This window comes from Populus alba, chromosome 6, assembly GCF_005239225.2.
Source record: "Populus alba chromosome 6, ASM523922v2, whole genome shotgun sequence".
Classification (NCBI taxonomy): domain Eukaryota; kingdom Viridiplantae; phylum Streptophyta; class Magnoliopsida; order Malpighiales; family Salicaceae; genus Populus; species Populus alba.
In genome coordinates this window covers 9,165,050-9,186,837 of record NC_133289.1, presented here as the reverse complement: position 1 = coordinate 9,186,837, position 21,788 = coordinate 9,165,050, and the positions used below count along the sequence as shown (strand labels likewise).

The following is a 21,788-nucleotide window of genomic DNA, read 5'->3' as shown; positions in this document are numbered from 1 at the left end:
TTTTTATTTTAATTGTGTTATATTATTATTTACTACTTAGTTGGTATTGTTAATTTAAATTTTACTTACGATTTTACAATCCGAGTTTACCTTGTATTTTTCATATTGTGTTTAAAAAACATTTTAAACAACCTAACTATTAATTAATTGTGGAGAATCAAGAAAATTAAAAAAAAAATCCTTACATATTTGTTTTTAGTAATTGTCACCAAATTACTAAAACCACATATCATCCATTTAAATAATATGCAACCCATCAGAGATCAACACATGAATTCCCCAAACGATTTTAGTTTTCCTAGAATTATTCAGATGAACACGTCCAAATATAAACAAGGTCAGGCGCTTCACAGATTAAAAAGTCCACGAAGGCGGCATTCAAAACTTCAACTCACTGCCTTGATAAAGTATCTATTCAATTACATTTTACAATTTCTACTAGTTCTGTGAATTTGAAACCGTTGATCTTTACGGATACAAAATGATGATTTAACAAATTAAAAGAAAAGAAAAATTACATATAAAGTTCAAAACTGTTATAGTCACAAAGGCTTTCTCTTCTTTTGCAGTTTCTGCAACTTTCTCCACTTGAGATAAATCTGATATGATAACCCAGAGAACACCATGACGACGCATCCCCATTGTTTTGCTGATAGGGGGTTGCCGCTCAGCACTGAAGAAACCACAATGCTGACAAACTTGCGGGTTGTGGTAATGGTCGTGTTAGCTAGAGATCCAAAGCGGCTAATGGTTAGAAAGATAAAATTCTGACCCACAGCGCCACACAGACAGTAGAGAAAAATGTCCCATGCTGCTTCTGGATGCTGCTTGCAGAATTCGATTGCCTCATATCCAATACCATGTGGCCAGCCAAACATGTAGATCAGGTTGTATATTGTTCCCCACAAATTCATTCCCAGCATTATATCCCAAGCGCTTGTCTTTGGATACCTGATCAACCCAGAAAATTATTGAGAAATGAAGATATTTTGAGTAAAAACTAAAATGGATGCACCAATTGAGATTTATAAGAGATCGTTTGTGACAAAGGCCAAACTCTTGACCAAAAGAGTATCTCCTCCAGGAACTTATTCTAAAGCTACCAAAAACAAGAGAGACAGAGAGAGCTGAGGGCTGTTGAATAGAGGACACCAGAGGACTATAGGTGCAAGTTCTCTCCTGAATACTCCTAACTTGGCTAAGATTTCTGTGCATAACTGAATGTTTCTCCAACAGGTTGACTTTTAACCAAGTGTGCTGACACTTTTAAGCTGTAATAACATGATGACGATACGCAGCCAGAAGCTTAGAAATAGCCAAGAGGGTTAGAGATGAAGGTATATTTATACATGCCTGGCTTTTAGTGAGTCCTGAGTAGCGTTAGTAAATCCATCAAATGCAAGGTTCAAGAAACAAAGGCCATATCCGAGGGGTGCATTTGGATGTGCTAGTTTATTGATGGTCTTCGAGCTAGTCTGAAATGGTTCCAACCCCAAGAAACAAGTAAGAAGAATCAAGTAATTAATAATAATAACTCAGCAGATGATATTTTACTTCTGGTCACCTTCACGAGAGCAAATGTGGATACTCCTCCAGCAACAAGGAAAGTGCAAAGATACTCAGGAAGGGTGTATCTTATACCATACACCAGACTACCCATCAACATCACTGCCACAAACCAAAACCATATCCCATCCGTCACAGAGATATCCATTATCAAAACACCACAGCATCGTAGTTTGGTGATAATCAACCGGCCTACCTGGTATCATTTTGGATGATTTTGCCAGGACCTGGGCAGGGTAACTGATGTACTTTAGGGCTTCAATACCCAAGGCTGGCCCGATTGTATTTGTAATGCCAGGGCTCCAGTATGTCCACCACGGAGCACCCATGCTGCTGCTGCTGCTACCACTCCTCGTCGACCATATCTTTATCACTGTTTTTTATGTTATGTTCAGTTTAATCATTTAATAGAATCAGCAATAGCATTGTGATTTAGAACCAAAAATAAAATAAAAATCACTTACTCATGTATGACCATATCAAACAAACTACATTTTGCGCCAGATTTAGGAATGCTAGTTGCTCAAATCTCTTCCCATCTGAACCAAATCTCTTCGTCGATCTACATCAAATTATATTCAAATTTAAAGAATGCTATCAAATATATATATCACTAAATAAACACAACGTCAGAAAACGAACTTACAGAGTTTCTTGAAGAACACCTTGATATATATAAGCCGACCAGATGCCGGCTACGCAAAATGCCAACACTAACACTCGCCGGAGGCTTCCGCTTCCGCCGCCTCCACCGTGTGCTTCCATTTCCGATTAAGTGGCTTCCTCTTTTTTTTTTCCTTCAGTGAGCAGGAAAACAAACTAGAAATAGAAACAGAGATCGCAAACGACAACGATGAACATGCCGGAAAAGACTGACCTTTTTAATTTAACGGCCTCAATTAACGGCTACGTATATTTGCCACGTGTTTTTGTTTTATTGGTTTCGTGACTTCATCTTCCCTTTCTTATTGGCTGCTGCCTGCTGATACCCATTCGCTTTTTTACAGTTTGGTGGTTTTTTTTTTAAACTTTATTGAGCACTGTACTGCAAGCTTGATCTGAGTTAATTAAATCCGACGGCTGTGATTTCTTACAGTTATTTACTTAGTGAACCAGTGCGCGGAGATTTTTTATTTTCCAGGGATGAGGTGGGGGGATATGATTGGCTGCACGAGTGTAAACTACGAGAATGCGGAGCTAGTTTTCTGCAGAAAATAAACGACACAACTTATTGAGCCATCAAGCCCAAGTGATGTTACCACTACGCTGTCGCTTAAACTGCCTTTGTTATTTTAAAAAGCCGACACGTCATGCAAGAGCAGTGGACTATACGATTTGTTATTTTGAAGTTGTTTAGAATTGTGATTAATTTTTTTTTTATTTAAAAATATAATAAATAATATTTTTTTATTTTTTAAAATTTATTTTAACATAAAGCATCAAAACAAATAAAAAATATCCAAAAAATTAATTAAATAAAATATTTTAAAAATATTCTCCCAAACACACCCATATAAAAAACAAGAAAAAAATATACGTAAGTTTAGGACAAAAGAAAATGGTCTATCGACACTACAGTTAACATGTTCGGTGTGGGGATAATAATAATAATAATAATAATAAAAAGTAATGGCTCCCACTTGCCCATCATAGAAAAATGAAAATGGACAAGAAGATGCATGGGAATAACGAAACATCATATATCCTAGCCAATGCCCTAATTTGAATCATCTGTTGACCAAGTCACCACCACTAACGTATTTTGCAACAAATGATATTAACCGGAAAGGAGCTCCGATTAGTGGAGCATCCGTAAGTGGCACAGCACCACTCTTATCGTCAGTCTCGGCAGCTTGCATCTCCAAATCCGGAACTTCATTCTCCAAATCCGGAACTTCATTATCATCCAATGGGATTTGCACAATTTCTCCAGAGCCAGCTTCTGGAGAGTATTGAACTACCACAGCAGGTTCCACTTCCAAGGACTCTAGCTTATGGCCCAATGCAGTCATGTTTGCATTTGAATCAGCCATGGGATGAGTTCCATTGGCGAGTTCAGAATTTCTAACGATAACACCTCTTCCAGTTGCTGAAGAAAAACTAGCTGCTGTCCTTTGATGGTCAAGTTCAATGTACAACTCATTCACCTAAGAAACAAATATAGAGTTAAATGATAAAAAAAGAGTCACAATACCTGCTAACACATTCCACACCATTGCAGGCACGCAAAAGCGAGCTCAAACCCACGCATTCACGTGCATTAACCTGGCTAAAAGTTGGTGGATGCATACCATCAGTAAACACCCACTTAAAGACTATATACATAACGCCTTCTTGAGACTATTGGAATAAGTTAAAGAGAGGGGGGGGGGTAGAAAACTATAAACATTGACAGGACAATCGGGGGATAGCAGAATAGCAGTTCATTACTTTCTCGACAAGGTCTGCATTTTCTGTGATCAATTTGTCTACCAGTGCACAAGCTGCTTCGATCTGGGAGTTCAATTCCTCTTTTTCAGCGCCAAGCTACATTAAGCACCCAACTTTTCAATACGTTTAATCACAATTTATCATGAATGTGAACACGAGAGAGAACAAGGAATCTCAATGTAAGAATAAAACCACACGAACGAAAAAACTTTTAACAGCAAAAACTAATTGACATATGACCATAAATTTAACTTCCAAAAAGCTCACAACCTGGGTACAGGATGACAAACCTTTCCAAGTTCTGATGTGTTAGCAAAGGAGACACTTGTATCGATGTTTTGAAGCTGTAACTTCAGGTCAGAGATGCTTTCCTTCAGTTGTTGGTTTTCTTTCACGAGACTGTTTCTGGAATCTTCCAACTCCACTACCTGCCAGGCTTTGTTTTAATTTCCATGCCAGAACAAATACAAGGTTATGATGCAGAATGGCTGTGAGTTACACATACTACTCTCTAGGATAACCAAATCTATCAGCCAATTAGCTTAAACATGACAGAGCTCATGCAAACCACATTTACAAACACAGTGAAGTTCAATACGCTGTTGCAACAGAAGCGTTGATGTAACAATAACTACATGAATCAAACTATATACCTGCATTCGTAGTCTTGTGATATCGATATTCATTCTAGCAATGGTTTCTTTGGTTGTATTCTGTGTAAGATCAATGATGCGCAAGTATATTAATGGTCATCGTTGATAATTCAATCTGATGACTATAAAAAGGATAAATACAAACTGTTACTGCAAGAGATAAATGCCACAACAATGCAAGAGTAATGGAACAACTTTAAAATATTTTTTCTTGAAATTTTGTTCATGCTATTCTTATTTAGAAGTTAATGATTATTATAGTTTACCATGACCTTAATATTTATTTAGTCAGAAACTGTACTGTATAAAACTTTATTCCATTTCCTGTTAGGCATATAGATAATTGATCTACATGGTTTTATTCTTCCTCTCTTTTTTGCTGCCTATAAATGAACGCACACATTATGTCTTATAGACATCATTTTGATGATTAAAGATTAAGAATTGAAACCAGTGTCTCCTCCAATACAGTAATTATAGTTTTATTCCATTTCATTTGCTCTACTTCTCTACCCTCCTTCCTCTCCTCCCTAAACCCCTCTCCGCGTACAGCATCATTCTTCAAGAACCCTCCAACTCATTACCAAGCTATGAATTGAAACCAGTTTCTCCTCCAATACAAGTCTTGTTTTCTCCTATTTTATTTCCTCTGCTTATCTACCCTTTCTTCCCTCCTCTCCTCCTAAATCCCTCTCCTTGAAACACATCATTGTGCATGAACCCTCCCATTTTCAGCACCTAACCAATTTGTCTCTCTTTCAGCTGCCCCCTTCTCCCTGTATAGAATTATATATATACACTGAAAATTTTCATTTATCAAAAGAGAATAAGAAGGCACGTATCCTAAGAAGCTCTAATTTATGGCCAACTGCATACCAAGCAAGTAAGCATGGCTAATAAAACTGTTTTACCACCTGATCTATATTTGTATTGACATTCCAAAATCACCTTTCTAAATTAGAAGCTTTTGAAGATAGAGAATTATATTTGATTCTCAATAGGAAGTAAAATAGAAAAGTAAAGAAATGATGCTTTGCCTTTTTTAATAGCAGATCTGTATTTGGGAAAACAACAAAAAGAAAAACAGGACACTCTGTTATAATGGACGCGGTGCAATTAAAAATGGTTTAAATATGTTGCAATGGTTTAAAATGGCTTGAATACAATGACATGAATACATATGACATGAAACAGCCAATACCCAACACGTACGTGATAGTTCAGCTCACTAATTAACCAAACAAATTCTTGTGAGAAGGAAAAAAAGAACATGGGAAAAAGCAAACACAACGCACATAACAAAAGGTGATTACCTCTGATAAGGTCCAAGAATCTTTATCACTCTCTAATATTCTAATCTTTTCCCCTATGCTTGCCTGTGGAACATATCACAAAGTTATTTAACTATATTGATAAAATTTCAATTTTTTTTTATCAAGCACTATTTCTCATGAGCACATGATAAAAGACCAAAAATGAAATGCATAATGCCAATCAATGAATCACTTCTTGTTATGGTTTCACTGAAAGGCTGTGAGATATGAAATATACAGCTTTTAAAACCAGAGCAGCCTTCTCATCCTGTAAGTGGTTAAGTTTCTCCCCAAAGCCAGCCTGCACGTGATATGATAAAAAGTTAACAGTGCATCTTATAGGCTGCATGCATGCAGCGTTAAAATGCTAAGGTATGATGCTTATAATGAAAACATATAGCTGGCAGTCTAGTGATAAGCTAGGTATGGTCAAATTGCATATTAATATGCAACACGATGTTTTCCAACACTGGTTCCAAGGCCTATTATGTTAAAGAGAAATGTCCTTGAATGTGTTAAATGTTCAAAAAGAGAAAAGATTTATTTATAAGCCTATAAAACCAAAATTACCTCTTTCTGAAGCCAGAAATCTTTTTCGATCTGCATTTGTACAATTCTCTTCTCTAAATCAGCCTGCAAAACATCCATTTTAAGGCAGACAGTAAGAGTACATAAAGCATAAAATTAAGATTCAGCTCACTGCTTATACTACCTCTTTCTGCAGGTGGGAATCATTTTCAGTTTTCAATTGTTTGATTGTATCTTCAAAGATAGCCTGTAAAAATTATAGTCAAGAGACTTCATTTCCCCAAAAATATCAAACAAACAGATTGGAACTTCATTATCATGTATGAAACAGAGGAGGAAAGAAAAAACCATTTTCCTGTCTAAACATAACTCAAAACAAATTTCATCATTTATCTAATGATTAAAAATCATTTCCGCTACCTCTTTTTGTATGCACAAATTGTTTACACTTCTTAATTGATTGATTGTATCTTCTAAGGATGCCTGCAAAAACACATTGCAAATAACAACAAGAGACTTAAATAATTAGCCTCGTGAAGTCCACAGCATATTAATCCATTCCATCCCACCATTGAATGCATTGATATTACCTCTTTCTGCGTGTGCGAAGCACTTTCATTCTGTAACTGTTTTACTGTCTCTTCTAAGGTAGCCTGTAAAACGCAGTAAGTTTCTTCATGGTTTGCATAAATGTCAAAACAAAGAAACCAATTTAATATTACAAGACGAAGTGTGTGAAGTAATTCACATAATTTTTGTCAGGAACATTCCCACAATTAGATTAAGTTTGTAGCACCTCTTTCTGTATGTGTGAATCATTTTCATCTCGTAATCGTTTGATTGTCTCTTCAAAGGTATCCTGTTAAATGCAGTACATTAATTCTTGCAAGAATTAAAACAAAAAAGAATAATTCAACATGACAACAGGAAGAGTGTCTTGTGCATGAGCACGTGTGCACGTGATAATTCACAAAATATAATTCAGCACCTGCGTCCTTGTGAGTGAATCGGTTTCATTTTGTAAATGTTTGATTGTCTCTTGTAAAGCAGTCTGTACAAAAGAAAGGAAACAAAGAATATATTTCCTCTTCAAAACTAATGTTAAAAACAAAGATATGAGATTGTGTAACATAAATGATAGGGAGAAGAAAGAGGGAAGAAACAAGGGTGAAAATCAAACTGATCGAATGCCTCACCTCTCTTTTCAGCCAGGGCTGCAAAACAGAATTTTAAAAAGGCGGGATCATCACCAGCAGTCAATCCTACAGAAAATCTAAGTAGAAGTAGCAAAAAGAATAATCTGAAAAATTAAAAAATGGTCACAAGTACTATCCTATCTTCCCTTAACATGAGGAAAATGTAGACAAAAAGACGTGATAATAATCTCAGAAGTTTTCGTTAAGGAATTCAAAAAATGCAACGTGTAAACTCCATTGTCAAACCTTGCCGCAGACAACTTAAGGAGAGCGTGGCAGAAGACAAAGCGCTTCTTGGGTTCATTATTAGTCAAAACGTAACTTAATTTATCAACAAAAGACACAAAAAGCTCACCCCTAACACACCAATAATCCAATCATATCATCTGGCAGATTATTTTTCTCTTTCCTTTTCATTTCCATTTTTTATTACAAAATTAAGAGGCTAATGCTCCATTTATTTATTAATTAATTAACAAGAACCAATCGAACCCACATAAAACAAAACTCAATCATTACTTAAGCAAGCAAGCAAGCGCGCGCACACACAAATTGGTTTTAAAATTAAAAAAAAAAGGAAAAACAGAATTGAGCTCTTACAGAATGCGGTGCTGTTCCTTTGGGTTTATCATAATGTCCATTAAAATCCTCTGCGTCCACGACATCACCATTTGAAGAAACCTCTATAACTTGATTATCATTAACATTACCATGATTTTGCCCATTACTATTATTATTAGTAGCAGCACCAACTGACACGTCGTCTTCTGGTGCTTTATTATTGTTGGTGTGGTTGTTCTGCTTGCTTTTCTTCTTCTTGTTTCTTTTCTTCTTCTTCTCTTCCTCCATTTTTAACCAACCTCCGAGATTCCCTTAAATTCAAAAAACCTGCAATCACATCCAAAAAGAAAATAATCACTGACCAATTAAATTAAATCTCACTTTGATTTTCTAGCTATTAGATCTGCATCAAGAAACAACGATACTTTTTTTAAAAAGAGAGTAAATTCCATATATTGGATGCATTGATCTCAAACACATACTGATGCACTAAAGAACTCCTCCTCCTCCTCCTCCTCCTCCTCCTCTTCTTTAATTTAAATTCGAAACGTTTCTTTGCAAAGGAGAGTGAAAACCTTTTCGTCGATTGAAAATAAGTAGAGAGTAGATGTTGTGATCGTTGATAAAAGAGAAGTATTCAAATCGGGTGGCTGTGACAGTTGCTCTCCCTTGTGCATCTAGCGGACCAGAGAGTAGGGGATTTCACCTTTCTTTATTTTCCGTTGATGAGGTGGCGTTATATAACTGGCTATATTAGAGGTTCCGTGGAAGATAGTTAAGCGACACCATGACTTATCAAAGTGTTGACTTCTGAACCGTCATCCATGACCCTAATACCACGCCGTTTAAGGTGAATGACAAACTATAGAGATCCGATAGACGACTTGTCATTTAGTGAAAAATCAACAGTTGATTTAGAACAAAACAATAAGGGTCTGTTTGACACTCTAATTTGCTACAATAATTTTTTTAAAAAATTAAATTTAAAAATAATATGTTAAAAATACAAACATATTAACACAAATTGTATTTTTTCTTTGTTTATCATAAGCCTCTTTCTTTCCTCTAAATTTTCTTTGGTAAAATAAAACAATTTTTATTGGAATATTTATACAAAAAAAAAAAAACTTCTTAACATTCGAAAAAAATTTGATAGAAAATATCTTTTAACACACACACACACACACACATATATATATATTTTTAAATTCAAAAAATATTTAATAAAAAAGTAATATGAGTCTTTTTATTTTTTTTAAAATGCCTATATTTTATGTTATTTTAAATAAATATAAGGGTATTTATAACAAAAAAAACTGTATTAAAATAATTTTTAAATTAAAAATAAATAGTCAAAATTATTAATTCAATTTATTTCCAATGTATTTCAAATAATATAATTAAAGTTAATTCTATATTTTAATATTTTATTCTAAATCTAAAAATTACAATATTTCAAACTTAGTTAGTAATTGACTTCAAATTTATTTTCAAACCTCCAGCTCCAAGCGGTGATTTCCACCTCATCGCCGCCAAACAGACCCTAATACCAGAGCAAAACGTTATAAAAACAGAATCCGAAAACAGAAGCAGACCCTCCTCCTCCACCTCCGCCTCTGCGCTATCTCTGGGTGTAAGAAGAAAAAGAAATAAAAAGAAGAGGCCAGGGAGTGGGAAATCAGCGGTTGTGTTGGATCCACCGTTAATTCATTTCCAGATCGTCGATTCGTCGATTTCCCCCTTCCACAACCCCATCTTTTCATCTTCAGGTATCCTTTGCCCTTTCTTTTTATATATTTTTCTTTGTTCTTGTTGTAACCGTGATTCTTTTCTGTTTTTATTAAGGGTGCATAGGAGGAGTAATAATAATGGCTTCAAAGCGTATTTTGAAGGAACTCAAGGATTTACAGAAGGATCCGCCTACTTCTTGCAGTGCAGGTGTGCAATAATTTTTTATTTCTGAAAAGCCCAGTTATTTAATCATTCTAATTTAAGCTAAATTTCAACTTCTTTCTGTCAACATTACTGTGCTTGGTCATGGCTTGGAGCCCCCTTTGCTTGCATTTTTATTTTGTATTGAATGATCTGTTTCATGTGGAATGACTCAAATTTGGGGTTGATAATTTTTTTTTCTGGGATATAGGCCCTGTAGCTGAAGATATGTTTCACTGGCAAGCAACAATAATGGGACCTGCTGATAGTCCATATGCAGGAGGGGTATTTCTAGTTACTATCCATTTTCCTCCTGATTATCCTTTCAAGCCCCCTAAGGTAATTTGTTTTGCAGTCAATGGTGCAATTTCCGATTTTGAGCCGTGTCTGTATGTGGTTGCATAAAGAGGCTTTGCTTTGTTTAATCATGTGTTTTTTGGAGGGCAATTTTGTTTCTTTTTCCCCCCTTCAGGTTGCATTTAGGACCAAGGTCTTTCATCCCAACATTAATAGTAATGGAAGCATTTGTCTTGATATTCTCAAAGAGCAATGGAGTCCTGCTCTTACCATCTCTAAGGTTTGATTTCATTCTATTAATTAATGCTGATAACATGTTAATATGCTATAGTTCTCGTTTTTACTTACCAGTAGCATGCCCTAGTAAAGTTTGTAGACTGTCATCGGTTTTAGGATGAATGGAGAACGGAAGAGTTTGATCGCATATTTTATGTAGCAATAGTTTAAGAATACAGTGGCATTCACATCGCTGTTTTCCAAATTTAGCACTACTGATTATGTTTATTGCCAAGAGCCTTTGTCTTCCATTGATTTTTTATCCTTTTATATTGCCTGTTTGTTGCCTACAAAAGTTTTCCATCAAGAGTTAGAATGTTACTCTGAGATGACTAAGTGTCCTAAAATTAGCTTGCCAGTCTATGCTTGCGTGTAGCAATGTGGTGTGTTTTGGCCTCCTGTTTATCAACATGAATGTCCTCCTGTAGTTTATGTTTCTTAGGATACAAAACATGAATTGGCTGTATGTTCCATAGATAAAGAACATGAAGGAAGCTCTCTATTGCTGATGTTCAAACAGGGTTCTCGTTCCTTGAAATTGCTTTTTTATTTTTTATTTTTAAGAAGTTTTTATCAGTGTTGTCAAAGCAGAGTGGTTCAGTGGGTTGGGTGAGCACGAGGCTTTCAATTTCATTCTGAAACCAACACAAAAGTCTCTATACTTTTTCTCATGCTACCATAGTCTAAAAAAGATTTATTACTACTAATCATTGGATGCATAATCATATACTTGGATGCACATCAGGTACTGCTCTCCATTTGCTCATTGCTGACTGATCCAAATCCTGATGATCCTCTTGTACCGGAGATTGCCCATATGTACAAGACTGACCGATCCAAATATGAAGCCACTGCTCGCAGCTGGACACAGAAGTATGCCATGGGCTGAGGTTATGGAGGCAATGTATAAATGGTTTATATTTATCGTAATATGTGTTGAAACATGGTCTGTTTTACTCTTTCGGTGTTGTTTTAAGGGTGGGTTTCAATTTCGTAAGAATGGACGACATTCCATGCACCTCCAAACAATGTTTTGGAGATTGCATGGAAAATAACTGAATGGAAAGTATGTCGTTTTGATCTAGACGTTTCTTGTTACTGCCTTTCTTAACTGTTTATCCTTTGGCTTGGCATTTCATCTTCATTTAATTGTATTTATCTTGCCTTGCATGCCCATTATAATATGTAGACAATTTTTTTGTATGTGTGAGTTTCATCTTTAGAGCATAGACATGGGAGGGTGCAGTCCACGTCTATTTTCAACTTTGAAGATGTTGGTTGTTTCGATTTTATGTTCTTTAAGATCCAACTGTGGAAGTACGGAATCAAACTTTGCCATGATAGATCCAATCTCCTGACCTAATTTTGTAGGTACTGAAATTGAATTTTTAAGATATCTTGTAGGAGATGGTGAAGCCAGGAAAAGCTTAAACCACTCTAGGCTTGGTCCCTTTGCGTGTTTAAACAGAACAAAATGAGATTTCATTGTTATGGAGATTCTGTCTAGGGGGGTAGATGGATCTTCAGGTTGAAGTGTATTCAAAGTTCCAGAGGATGGAGTTCTGCTCTCAAATGTCGTGATATCAAATAGTAAAACCTTCCAAGTGAATTCCCGTGAAACATGAAAAAAGGTATCATCGACCTCATGTAACGTTGAACAAGATGGAACATGAAGGATCCAGTTTCTTATCCTTCACATCTTGACGCTCATCTAACATGCCCCTCCATATTGGCAAGTTGTCATCCTGTCATCCATTGCACAATGATCCTTGGACCATCATCAGTTTTGCCTAGAACGAGGGGAAAGCTCGACGGCCCATTGCATACGAGCTGAGTATGACAGTTTTTTAAAATATATTTTATTTAAAATTTTATTTTTTAATCAGTATATCAAAATAAATAAATAAAAAAAAACTGGGCATAGCACAAATGGTGCCGAAGTAATAAAAGCAGAGAATTGAAAGAGAGGTGCTCGTTGAGGAATGAGACTGCTGGTCAGCGGTCACTGCCACCACCCAAATTGACCTAAATCCAGTCTTAACAAGTCAAGCCACAAGAGGGTATTTTATATGGCTAGGAGCCTAGGTGGGGTTTTTTTTTTTTTTTTTTTTGTAGTGATGGTTTAGTGCCAAGTGATCCTAGCCGTGGACATTGCTTGCACTCTAGCAAATTTAGACACTGTTTTGTTTTTTTTTTGTTAAAATTTAATATAGTTTATATATTTTAAATCGTTTTGATGTTTTAATATTAAAAATAATCAACATAGAAAACTGGTAAATATATTTTTAATCATCTCACAGATCCCAATTATGCCGTCTTCGTGTTGTTAACAACTAGGGCATTTGTAGGGCGTCAAGGCACATGCTTATCTCCCGTATGCCTCGTCTAGCTAGAGAAAAAACCAAAAGAAAGGACATTACCAGGTGCCCTCATTGTAAGGGCAGATACATCCAGGATGGCGTCCAGTTAACTTCATCATTAAAACTCACAAAATACAAAAGTCAAATTACGAGTCAAGAAAAAGACTAAAGCAGATCTGACAACTCGTGTTCATTGTGACAGCAAACACTATGGATTCACACGGTGTTTTCTCTTCTTTTTCAAGTTCTTTTTATTTATTTTATATTTCATCCTTTTAAATTATATTATTTTGGGTTTGAACTTTGTTATTTGCATTTGTTTAGCTTGGTAATGGCTACTCGAGGTATCAAGAAACAAAACTGACTCTTGTTTATTGCTTGATTTGACATAATTAAATAAAATTAAAACAATTAAAGTTACATGAATTTAATTTGAATACTAGACAAGAATTAAGCCCATTTCCCTTGTAAACATCAATCATTGAATTGCACCAGCAAGAAAGAGATTTATCCTCTCTTTTTTTGTCTCTCAATTTTTTTCTCAATTTGATTTTTTTATATTAAGTTTTTTTAACCTAAAATATGAGGATTCCACAACATCTAAGAAAAATTCAATTTGATTTTATTGCATTGAATTGCACCAGCAGTCGATGTTTAGTTTTGTAAAATAAAATTTGATTTTATTGCTCTAAAACAACCAAGGTTTAAGGAATCCAATTTGAAACTTAAAAAATTCTAGGGATCGTAAAAAACAGGCATGACAAATTGGTGGGGCAGGTGTGGGGGAAGCCATCGTGATTTGTCAATTCATGCAACTTTCCTTTAATGCCAAAACACCACTATTCTTGGTGGTGTTTGAAATAGTTTACCGAGAACTTTTGGGTGGCGCAACTCATGTAAATAGAGGAGTGGCAATGAGGCTCGAATAATTTTTTTTTTTTTTGTTCTCTCTCTTCACTTAGAGATTTGCACTGGTCGCTTAAAATTAAAAAATATCCTGTCATTAATTTTTTTTTAATTATTATTTTGTTTTTGAGTTCTTTTTTAGAATTAACTTTTTTATATAAAAAATAGCATTCAACATGTTTGGTTAATAATTAAACCTCATGATTTTTTTGATGTGGAAAGTTTTATTCTCGTGACCTAGATTACATATTTGAAAGATTAACCAAAGTTATCATTAATTTTTTATTTTTATTTTTTTTACAGTAATTTTTTTTTCAATTTTATCTATCAATATTGTATTTATTAAAAATTATGCTTTGTGATTTTTTTAATTTTTTTTTATGAAATTATCCGAGTTTTATAATATAGATCCTAAATTAGCTTATATTGATTATGATCTCTTTTTTTTTAGATCATTTTTTTAAAAAATTAAATATTTTTTCGATTTGATTATTCAAGAACATGTTGGGTTTTGGTGTTCTTCCTTGCAAATATTTCTTTTTTCAGGTCCTTTATATTAATTAACTTTAAATTCATCCGTTCATACTGAATTTATTAGGAATTAGCATTATAATTTTTATTTTATTTATTTTCTATACAATTCTCCCGACTTTATGACCCGGTACGAGAGTTCATACTCCTTTTTTTCAATTTGTTTATTGAACAATAAATTGACCGGAAATAAGTTTTTTTTTTCCAGGTCATTGTGGAACCACTAGGTCTTACAGTATATATTAGTTTGATAGCAAGGATATCATTTAATTAATTTGCGCGTTAACCGATAATGAAGTCTGTCTCACGATGATTTAAAGAGTTTGCTCTCTGTATTGGTTGGGTAACCCTGCAGAATCTTAGAGTTGTAAAATGGAGCAGATTGATAGCCATTGAATCACAACAAGAACAGTGTGGACAACCTTGGACCTTTGTAACTTATCTCTTCTTTTTACTGGTTCAAACATAAAAGCAAAGGACAGAAAGCGTGTCTGCTTATAGACACAAAACATGCTTCTTTCTCTTCTCTTTTACCTCCCTTCTTTCCTTCCATTGCTCCGCAATTAAAGACTAGGGTTTTCATTCGACCTTGACAATTCATTCATAATCTCCTTGTAATTATCTTTAAGAAGGTAATTAATTATCCACTCCCGTCTTCATTTCTCTCTCTATACCTCTTTCTTTCTACTTCTAATCCAGCTGCTGTGTTTTTTTTTGTTTTTTTAGAAGAACTGATGCTAGTGTTACTAATATTATTGAAGAAGAGAGTTTCCATGCTGATTGTTGAAGTAAATAACCATAATTTTGGTTCTTAAAGATAAATGTTTTGAAAGACTTTTCCTTTTTCGTACCACACTAATTTAATTTATCTGATATGCAACAGAGGCGCTCTTCAAAGTTTTGATTCGAAGTGATCAATTTATTTATTTATTTATTTATACTGTTTCTGCTGTCAATTACGGTGAACAGTATAAATCTTGGTGGTTTTTCTTTAGGTGTGCTGAAGGTTTTGGATTTTGTTCCATTTTTAGGATATTTGGTATACTACGTTAAGCTGCTTGGGATAAAAAGTTTTGAAATCAGATATGGGACTTTGCTTGGATAAGGTAAGAGTTTCCATGACAATTAATCATTTTATCTTCTGATATATAATTCCAATCCATTACTCTTTTTGTTTGTGTATGTGCAAGATTATTTGTGAATCCGGGTTTCTTATTGGTTTTCATATTGCTTTTATAAAGGAAAATGAATCACTTCTTTCGGCTTAATATTTTTAAATGGACGCACTTTGAATGTAGATATAGCTGACTCCATGGTTTACTCCCCACCTATTTGCGAGGCTTCTAATTTATGTTTTAGCATCATTCCAAAGGATCAAATTGTACCTTGTCCACTGTGTATCACCAAGGCACACTCAGTGTTGTGTTTAGTGTGGACGTTTGTATGTGGATTTAAGTTTATTGTTGTCTTTCATATTGCTTTCACAGTAACAAGGAAAATTGCTTCGGGGAAAAGCAGGAAAATGGAAGCTTATCAATGAATTTTGGTTCCCTTGAATGTACTGTGAAAAGTTTAGAATGAAGCAATGTCCAAAATAGTAGTTTGTAAGATTGCAGAAGAAAGCAATGTCAAATTATGAAAAATGGAGGCTGGGACCTTCGCTATGGCATTGCAGAAAAGGATTCCCCAACCTGACCTTAAAGTAAAGACTGTTGATCCAATTTTTATAAATTTGTTCCACGGCAACCAGTGGGGAAAAGAAAGAGCTTTTAGTGATTTTCATTTGCAGCATGGAAAAGATGGCGAAGAATGAGATGGATACAATATTGTTGAGCTGTTAATTGATTGCTTCTAGAAAAGTTCTCTAAGTTAAAATGGTGCAGGTCTGTCTCACATATCATGGTTATGCATTTAGGAAGAAAAATCATTGAGCTATAACAAGCTTCACAACATTGGTAGTTTTAATTGAGAGATATCAACTGAATATGGAATACAAATAATTATTACGTGCCCTAAAAATATTGCGCTCACAATTAAAAATTCCATACGCAGTCAATGACAATCAACAGAGGGGAACTATTTTTAGAGGATAGTACACCAACATGAAGAAGAATGAACTCTCTTAACCACTCTAAACTTGTAAAACAATAACAGAAACTTTTCAAATTTGAATATGAAACTTGGTTCAAAAATCTGCATTCTACTTTGTTTGAAAAAAAATATATGTCTATTTTGTTTTGTATGCTTTTGATGTTATTCCAGTGAACTTACTTATATTTATAAAGAAAATAAATCAATTCTTCTGGCTTAATATTTTTAAATGGAATCCTTTCGAATATAGATTTAGCTAACTTGTTTTATCATTAATCCCCACCTATGCTTGAGGCTTCCACTTTGTTATGCCACTGTTTCAGAGGATTAAATTGTGTTTTGTCTGCTGCAAATGCCAATGCGCACTAATACGCATGTTTTGTTCTTATCCTATGGAAGTCATATGAGGACAGGGTTCTGACTGTTCATGGTTTTTGCAGCATAAACGTGATGCAGACAATGATGAGCTGCATGTCGAGTTTGCTGGTGGTAATGTGCACCTCATTACCACAAAAGAGAGTTGGGATCAGAAGCTGTCAGAAGCAAGTAGGGATGGTAAAATTGTAAGTTTGATTTTTGTCTGTGCATGAGATTGTTATTTTTCTGTTATCCTTAATAATACACTATTGTGTGTTTTGGCTGAGAATTATAGCCTGAGGTTGGCAAATTTCTAAATAGTTCTATTGAGAACCAAAATAAGAGATGAAATAGGTTCATCCAAAAGTTTTCCATTATTTCTACTCTAAGCAGGGGGACAGCTCTCATTTGCAGCTGTTGCTATATGATTTATGCTTGTTGGGTTTGGAAGTCAGCTACTTCATGAAAAGTTTGTTTGATCTACCTGACTAGAGTTTTCTAATAATCTATTTTCATTTTGAAATGAATATGTAACAGGTGCTTGCAAATTTCAGTGCAACATGGTGTGGTCCTTGTAGACAGATTGCACCATTCTACAACGAGCTTTCCGAAAAATACCCTTCTCTACTGTTCTTATTGGTCGATGTTGATGAACTATCTGTAAGTTCTAAATTCTATTATATTTGAATGATATTCCTTTTTCTCTTCTCATCCATCTAAATAGGTTGGACTGTCTTAACTAGACTTTTAGTTGCATGTAAGCATTGTCACTCATGTTTTTGAGACTTATCCTGCAGTGTGCTCAATTGATATTGAAGAAACATAAAAAAAGAAAGAAAAAGAATCCTGATTTTGGAATTTGTTCATTGAGCAGAATATGCAGAACTTAATCTGCTGTTATATATTGATAATGTTATAGTTTCTGTTTACATCAGAATATGTCGATCCAAATGATGGTGGATGTCGGTATCTTATTGTGTGTGCTTTGCAGGACCTCAGTTCATCATGGGAGATCAAAGCTACTCCTACTTTCTTCTTTCTTAGAGATGGGAAGCAGCTGGAGAAGCTTGTAGGAGCCAACAAGCCAGAGTTGCAGAAGAAGATAACTGCTATTGTAGACTCATTGCCCCCTAGTGACAAATGACTGCCGTGATGGTTCCCGGTGTCTTTGAGAGCCTATCGATCAACTTGAGTATTTTAGTGCTTCAATTGTGAGGTTCTACCTGTATGTTTTGTGCTTGTCATGTAGATCTGACCAATTTGATGAAGGTATTCTGTTATTGATACATGGTCAGAAAGAGCCATTCCACTTGTGAAAGACTGCTTGAAGGGTTTTTAATTCTGAGTGTTTGAAGTTGGAATTAGGGTTAAAGTTTGATGTAGTCAGAATTTGGTTCTTGTTTTAGAAGGGTTTGTTGATGGAATAAAGCGCTGTGAAATAAAAGCTATTTTTCTTCGAAGAAAAAGAAAAAGGAGTTGTGAATAGCAATTTGAGGTACTCTTTCAAATCTGTAACAAGTCAAGAAATCAGGGAGACGAAGAGAAGAAGAAGAAGAAGAAGAGCATAGACTCCAAGTCTATAATAACTCATATTATGAATAACATGAAAGTACGCTGAACTAAAATAGAAGAGAAGTAGTTTGCGTGCGTGTTTAATATTGTTTAAATAATCAAGATTCACAATTGTAATCCAAAGAGATTGTTTCTGTGTTTCATTTGTTGTTTCAATTCAATTCCTGTTGTTTTAATTTTTTATATAAAAACATATGTAACTTTTAATATAAAAATATATATTACGGTGTGTGTCCACAGCTGATCATATAACATGCTATCGATTAGAACGTGCCTTGTCCACAGCTGATCACCATTACACAGTCGGTAGTGTGCATTGCTACGATGAAAAAGAATTAAGAGTTCTAATGTTCTTGATACTTGCAGCATCGACGCGATGCAGATGATTTTACATGGGATTTCACCAACGAGAGCTGGGATCGGAAGCTGTCAGAAGAGAAAGTAGGGATGGAAAGATTGCAGGTTTGATTTCTGACAATCTCTTGCTACCCTTTTCAATGATAAACTAGATGTCTAGAGCTGATTCAAAGAGCTTCGATAGGAGATAAGCAGGAACATCCAAGAAAGTCTCCTCTTATTTTTACCCAGGCAGAGAGGCTCAGCTCTTCTTTGCAGCTTTAGCAGTGTGATATCTTCGATAAGAGATATGTTGCTTTAGCAGGAACATCCCAAACACCGTACTTCCTCTCCTTCCTCAGCTACCAGAACCAAATGACACTGCTCTCGCGCGTAGCTACAATGCCAAGCTTAGAAGTCTAAACTCTCCACAATTCCAAGCAAATGTGCCTCTCATAGTCTACCGGCATCTTTTTTACACAAACCCTTGTCCAACTTGCTTAAACGGAACAAAACTCACCGCCTCCTTGAACAACTTCACTTTTGTAATGCCCCAAATTGGTCTACTTCAAGCTCACTACTTTAACATCAAGGGAGTATTTAGGTTAGATTTCCCAGATAACCCTCCAACGCCATTCAATTATACTGGTGCACCACTTACTGCGAATCTTGGTACTACATTAGGCACCAGGGTTAGTAAAATTGCCTACAATTCACCTAACTGGTAGGATTTCAGCTCTTGCCATGTAAATACGACCAATACTCTGAACGAGGTTTATTTTTTTAATTTTTAAATTAGCGCAATAAAAACAAAAAATAAAACAAACAACATGGTTCAAAAAATATTTAGAAAAATAATACAGTTTGACAAGTCATATGCAACATCTATGGCTCGTGAGCTTCTTGTGACTACAATCAAATTAACCCTCATTTTTCTTCTCCTTTCTTTCCTTATTTCCCCTCTTTACTTGCCACTACCATTATCCTGCCACTGCCTCGCCCATCTCTCTCTCCCCACCACGAAACACCCATACTACAACTCCAACACTACCTCTCTCTCTCTCTCTCCTCACACTCGCAAGCCTCTCTTCGATTTTGGCTGCCACCGTCATTTAGCATTACCACCCCCTTTCAATATTTAAAGGTTTATTACATCTTTATCAATTTCATAGTATTTTTGCTAATTTTAGATTTTGATTATTTTAGGGTTTACGGTTAGGGTTTTTAGGGTAATTTAAGATTTTTTATGAATTAGATTTAAATTATGTTAATTAGCTATAAAATACATTAATTTGAGTTGATAACTTTGTTATTTATGGAGAAAATTGATGAATTTGAGTTGTTGTCGATTTTGTTATGGTTAGGGTTAGGGTTTTTTAGGTTAAATTAAGGATTTTTTCGAATTAGGTATAAGTTATGTTAATTATGCATCCGTTGAGTTGATAAGGAAAATTAATGAATTTGAGTTGTTGCTGATTATGTTATCGTTTACGATCTCATTGCATAAACATTTCTTTTTAATATTATATATATTGATTAATTTGTGATATTGATAAATTAGGCTTGAGATTTGTTGTGTTATTAAATAAAATATCTCGTAGTGTTAGAATACTATGCTTTTATAATGGTACTATTATCAATATTGGCAATAATATTACTTACAATGGAGAAAATAATGAGTTCCTAACCGCTATAATTTTTTTCTTGTGTTATATCAGATAGACATTCAATAACAAAAAATTCCATGGCATGAATATTTTTTGAGCTAGATAGGTATCATCATTATTATTCACAATACTTTATTAGTAACTTCAATACCATGTTAAAAAATGTTGCCTTAAAAAGATGTTGCATAAGATGTGTTGAGAACCTTCAAAATAAGATTTTGACACTTTATATTTTGGTATGATTGAGACAAATGATGGTCATAGAATGGTTAGAAGTTGAACCTAAATACAAATATACACTCTTATATGATGATGGTTGTTGTTATGTTAATATGACTACCAATGTCTCAGAGGTTTTTAATAATGTATTAAAAGGTGTCCATGGATTACTAATAATGACTATAATATAAATGATATTATTAGGTCTAATAAATATTTTATTAAGCAAATAGCTAGAGTTAAACAATTCTTAAAATGTGAGGTATTGTAGCATCAACCTGTCCTTATTGTTGTTGATACAACAATATTAAAAACATATGTGACAAGTGTATTTGATCTTGCAAGATCTTATTTTAGGTTTAGACCCTTCCAATAGCTAATGTTCAAAGAGAAGTGCGGGAAATCATTGACATTGATAGAGGAAGTGCAACTGTTATAAATGAAAATTATACCATCGACCATGTTTACATCTCATTATATGTACTTTGTGAAATATTAACCATGTTCAATTTATTGATCCTTTCTTCAACAAAATGAATAAAAATTATTTACTCTTTATTTTTTATATTTATATGATATATTATGGTGGCCTAAATATACTAGGTCAATGGTATATGGATATCCAATTAGATGGAGAATGGAAAAATGGTAAAAAAAGATTCATTGTTATGCATAACAAGATGGATGATAGACTATAAAAACTGAATATCTAATTATAACATCACTAGTATCGTTATAAAGATTTTGACCAAACAAATCCAACAACATTAAGGATGGTTACTAAGGTGACTGGTGTAAACTTACACCGTATTTGCTATCAAAGGTAAGTCTCGCCACTTTTGAGCAATAATCCATTAGTCTATTTTTCTCTCTCTCTCCTGTAATCTCTCATCTCTCATCCTTATAATGTGTAACTCATTTCACCTTTTTTAAAATATTATAATATTGAATAACAAGTTATGAATGTCGTGTTTTCCAATCACAACATGCACAAATT

General features: G+C 34.5%; 4 protein-coding genes across 12 annotated transcripts; 2 read left to right on the top strand and 2 right to left on the bottom strand.

Annotated features, from left to right (window-relative positions):
• Window positions 1-377: 377 nt before the first annotated feature.
• LOC118048496 (UDP-galactose/UDP-glucose transporter 3) lies at window positions 378-2,462 on the bottom strand. Its single transcript, XM_035058194.2, has 7 exons — window positions 2,444-2,462; window positions 2,213-2,363; window positions 2,031-2,128; window positions 1,763-1,939; window positions 1,565-1,668; window positions 1,354-1,475; window positions 378-951 (listed from the first exon to the last, which is right to left on the bottom strand). Exons 2-7 carry the CDS (start codon window positions 2,329-2,331, stop codon window positions 543-545), a joined length of 1,029 nt encoding a protein of 342 aa, XP_034914085.1. The 5' UTR covers window positions 2,332-2,363; window positions 2,444-2,462; the 3' UTR covers window positions 378-542.
• A 618-nt stretch (window positions 2,463-3,080) lies between these two features.
• On the bottom strand, window positions 3,081-8,877 carry LOC118048432 (uncharacterized). 7 transcript variants are annotated; one of them, XM_073410068.1, is made up of 16 exons: window positions 8,730-8,877; window positions 8,287-8,574; window positions 7,687-7,704; window positions 7,479-7,541; window positions 7,287-7,349; window positions 7,081-7,143; window positions 6,911-6,973; window positions 6,675-6,737; window positions 6,533-6,595; window positions 6,201-6,263; window positions 5,963-6,025; window positions 4,650-4,709; window positions 4,287-4,424; window positions 3,997-4,092; window positions 3,761-3,831; window positions 3,534-3,670 (listed from the first exon to the last, which is right to left on the bottom strand). In XM_073410068.1, exons 2-16 carry the CDS (start codon window positions 8,533-8,535, stop codon window positions 3,667-3,669), a joined length of 1,140 nt encoding a protein of 379 aa, XP_073266169.1. In that variant the 5' UTR covers window positions 8,536-8,574; window positions 8,730-8,877; the 3' UTR covers window positions 3,534-3,666. The 7 variants fall into 7 exon arrangements, with proteins under 7 accessions (XP_034913986.1, XP_034913987.1, XP_034913990.1 ...); XM_035058095.2 differs by lacking the exon at window positions 3,761-3,831 and having other exon boundaries at window positions 3,081-3,713; XM_035058096.2 differs by lacking the exon at window positions 3,761-3,831 and having other exon boundaries at window positions 3,081-3,713; window positions 8,673-8,753.
• A 956-nt stretch (window positions 8,878-9,833) lies between these two features.
• Window positions 9,834-11,836, top strand: LOC118048465 (ubiquitin-conjugating enzyme E2 28). Its single transcript, XM_035058151.2, has 5 exons — window positions 9,834-10,016; window positions 10,093-10,185; window positions 10,391-10,518; window positions 10,652-10,756; window positions 11,498-11,836. Exons 2-5 carry the CDS (start codon window positions 10,116-10,118, stop codon window positions 11,639-11,641), a joined length of 447 nt encoding a protein of 148 aa, XP_034914042.1. The 5' UTR covers window positions 9,834-10,016; window positions 10,093-10,115; the 3' UTR covers window positions 11,642-11,836.
• A 2,988-nt stretch (window positions 11,837-14,824) lies between these two features.
• LOC118048469 (thioredoxin H-type) lies at window positions 14,825-18,445 on the top strand. Of its 3 annotated transcripts, XM_073409672.1 has the most exons (6): window positions 14,825-15,181; window positions 15,276-15,337; window positions 15,581-15,655; window positions 17,081-17,203; window positions 17,535-17,657; window positions 17,989-18,445. In XM_073409672.1, exons 3-6 carry the CDS (start codon window positions 15,635-15,637, stop codon window positions 18,139-18,141), a joined length of 420 nt encoding a protein of 139 aa, XP_073265773.1. In that variant the 5' UTR covers window positions 14,825-15,181; window positions 15,276-15,337; window positions 15,581-15,634; the 3' UTR covers window positions 18,142-18,445. The 3 variants fall into 3 exon arrangements, with proteins under 3 accessions (XP_073265773.1, XP_034914048.1, XP_034914049.1); XM_035058157.2 differs by lacking the exon at window positions 15,276-15,337; XM_035058158.2 differs by lacking the exon at window positions 15,276-15,337 and having other exon boundaries at window positions 15,545-15,655.
• Window positions 18,446-21,788: the final 3,343 nt, after the last annotated feature.

Coding starts and splice junctions, on each gene's coding strand:
- LOC118048496 (XM_035058194.2), bottom strand. CDS start 2,331: ATGGAAGCACACGGTGGAGGCGGCGGAAGCGGAAGCCTCCGGCGAGTG. Junction 1,669..1,762: donor ATCATCCAAAATGATACCAG/GTAGGCCGGTTG, acceptor GGTTTGTGGCAG/TGATGTTGATGGGTAGTCTG. Junction 952..1,353: donor CAGGACTCACTAAAAGCCAG/GCATGTATAAAT, acceptor TGGGTTGATCAG/GTATCCAAAGACAAGCGCTT.
- LOC118048432 (XM_035058095.2), bottom strand. CDS start 8,535: ATGGAGGAAGAGAAGAAGAAGAAAAGAAACAAGAAGAAGAAAAGCAAG. Junction 4,710..5,962: donor ATTCTTGGACCTTATCAGAG/GTAATCACCTTT, acceptor GATCTTACACAG/AATACAACCAAAGAAACCAT. Junction 4,425..4,649: donor TCACAAGACTACGAATGCAG/GTATATAGTTTG, acceptor AAAGCCTGGCAG/GTAGTGGAGTTGGAAGATTC.
- LOC118048465 (XM_035058151.2), top strand. CDS start 10,116: ATGGCTTCAAAGCGTATTTTGAAGGAACTCAAGGATTTACAGAAGGAT. Junction 10,186..10,390: donor GCCTACTTCTTGCAGTGCAG/GTGTGCAATAAT, acceptor TCTGGGATATAG/GCCCTGTAGCTGAAGATATG. Junction 10,519..10,651: donor ATCCTTTCAAGCCCCCTAAG/GTAATTTGTTTT, acceptor TCCCCCCTTCAG/GTTGCATTTAGGACCAAGGT.
- LOC118048469 (XM_035058157.2), top strand. CDS start 15,635: ATGGGACTTTGCTTGGATAAG. Junction 15,656..17,080: donor TGGGACTTTGCTTGGATAAG/GTAAGAGTTTCC, acceptor TGGTTTTTGCAG/CATAAACGTGATGCAGACAA. Junction 17,658..17,988: donor TCGATGTTGATGAACTATCT/GTAAGTTCTAAA, acceptor TGTGCTTTGCAG/GACCTCAGTTCATCATGGGA.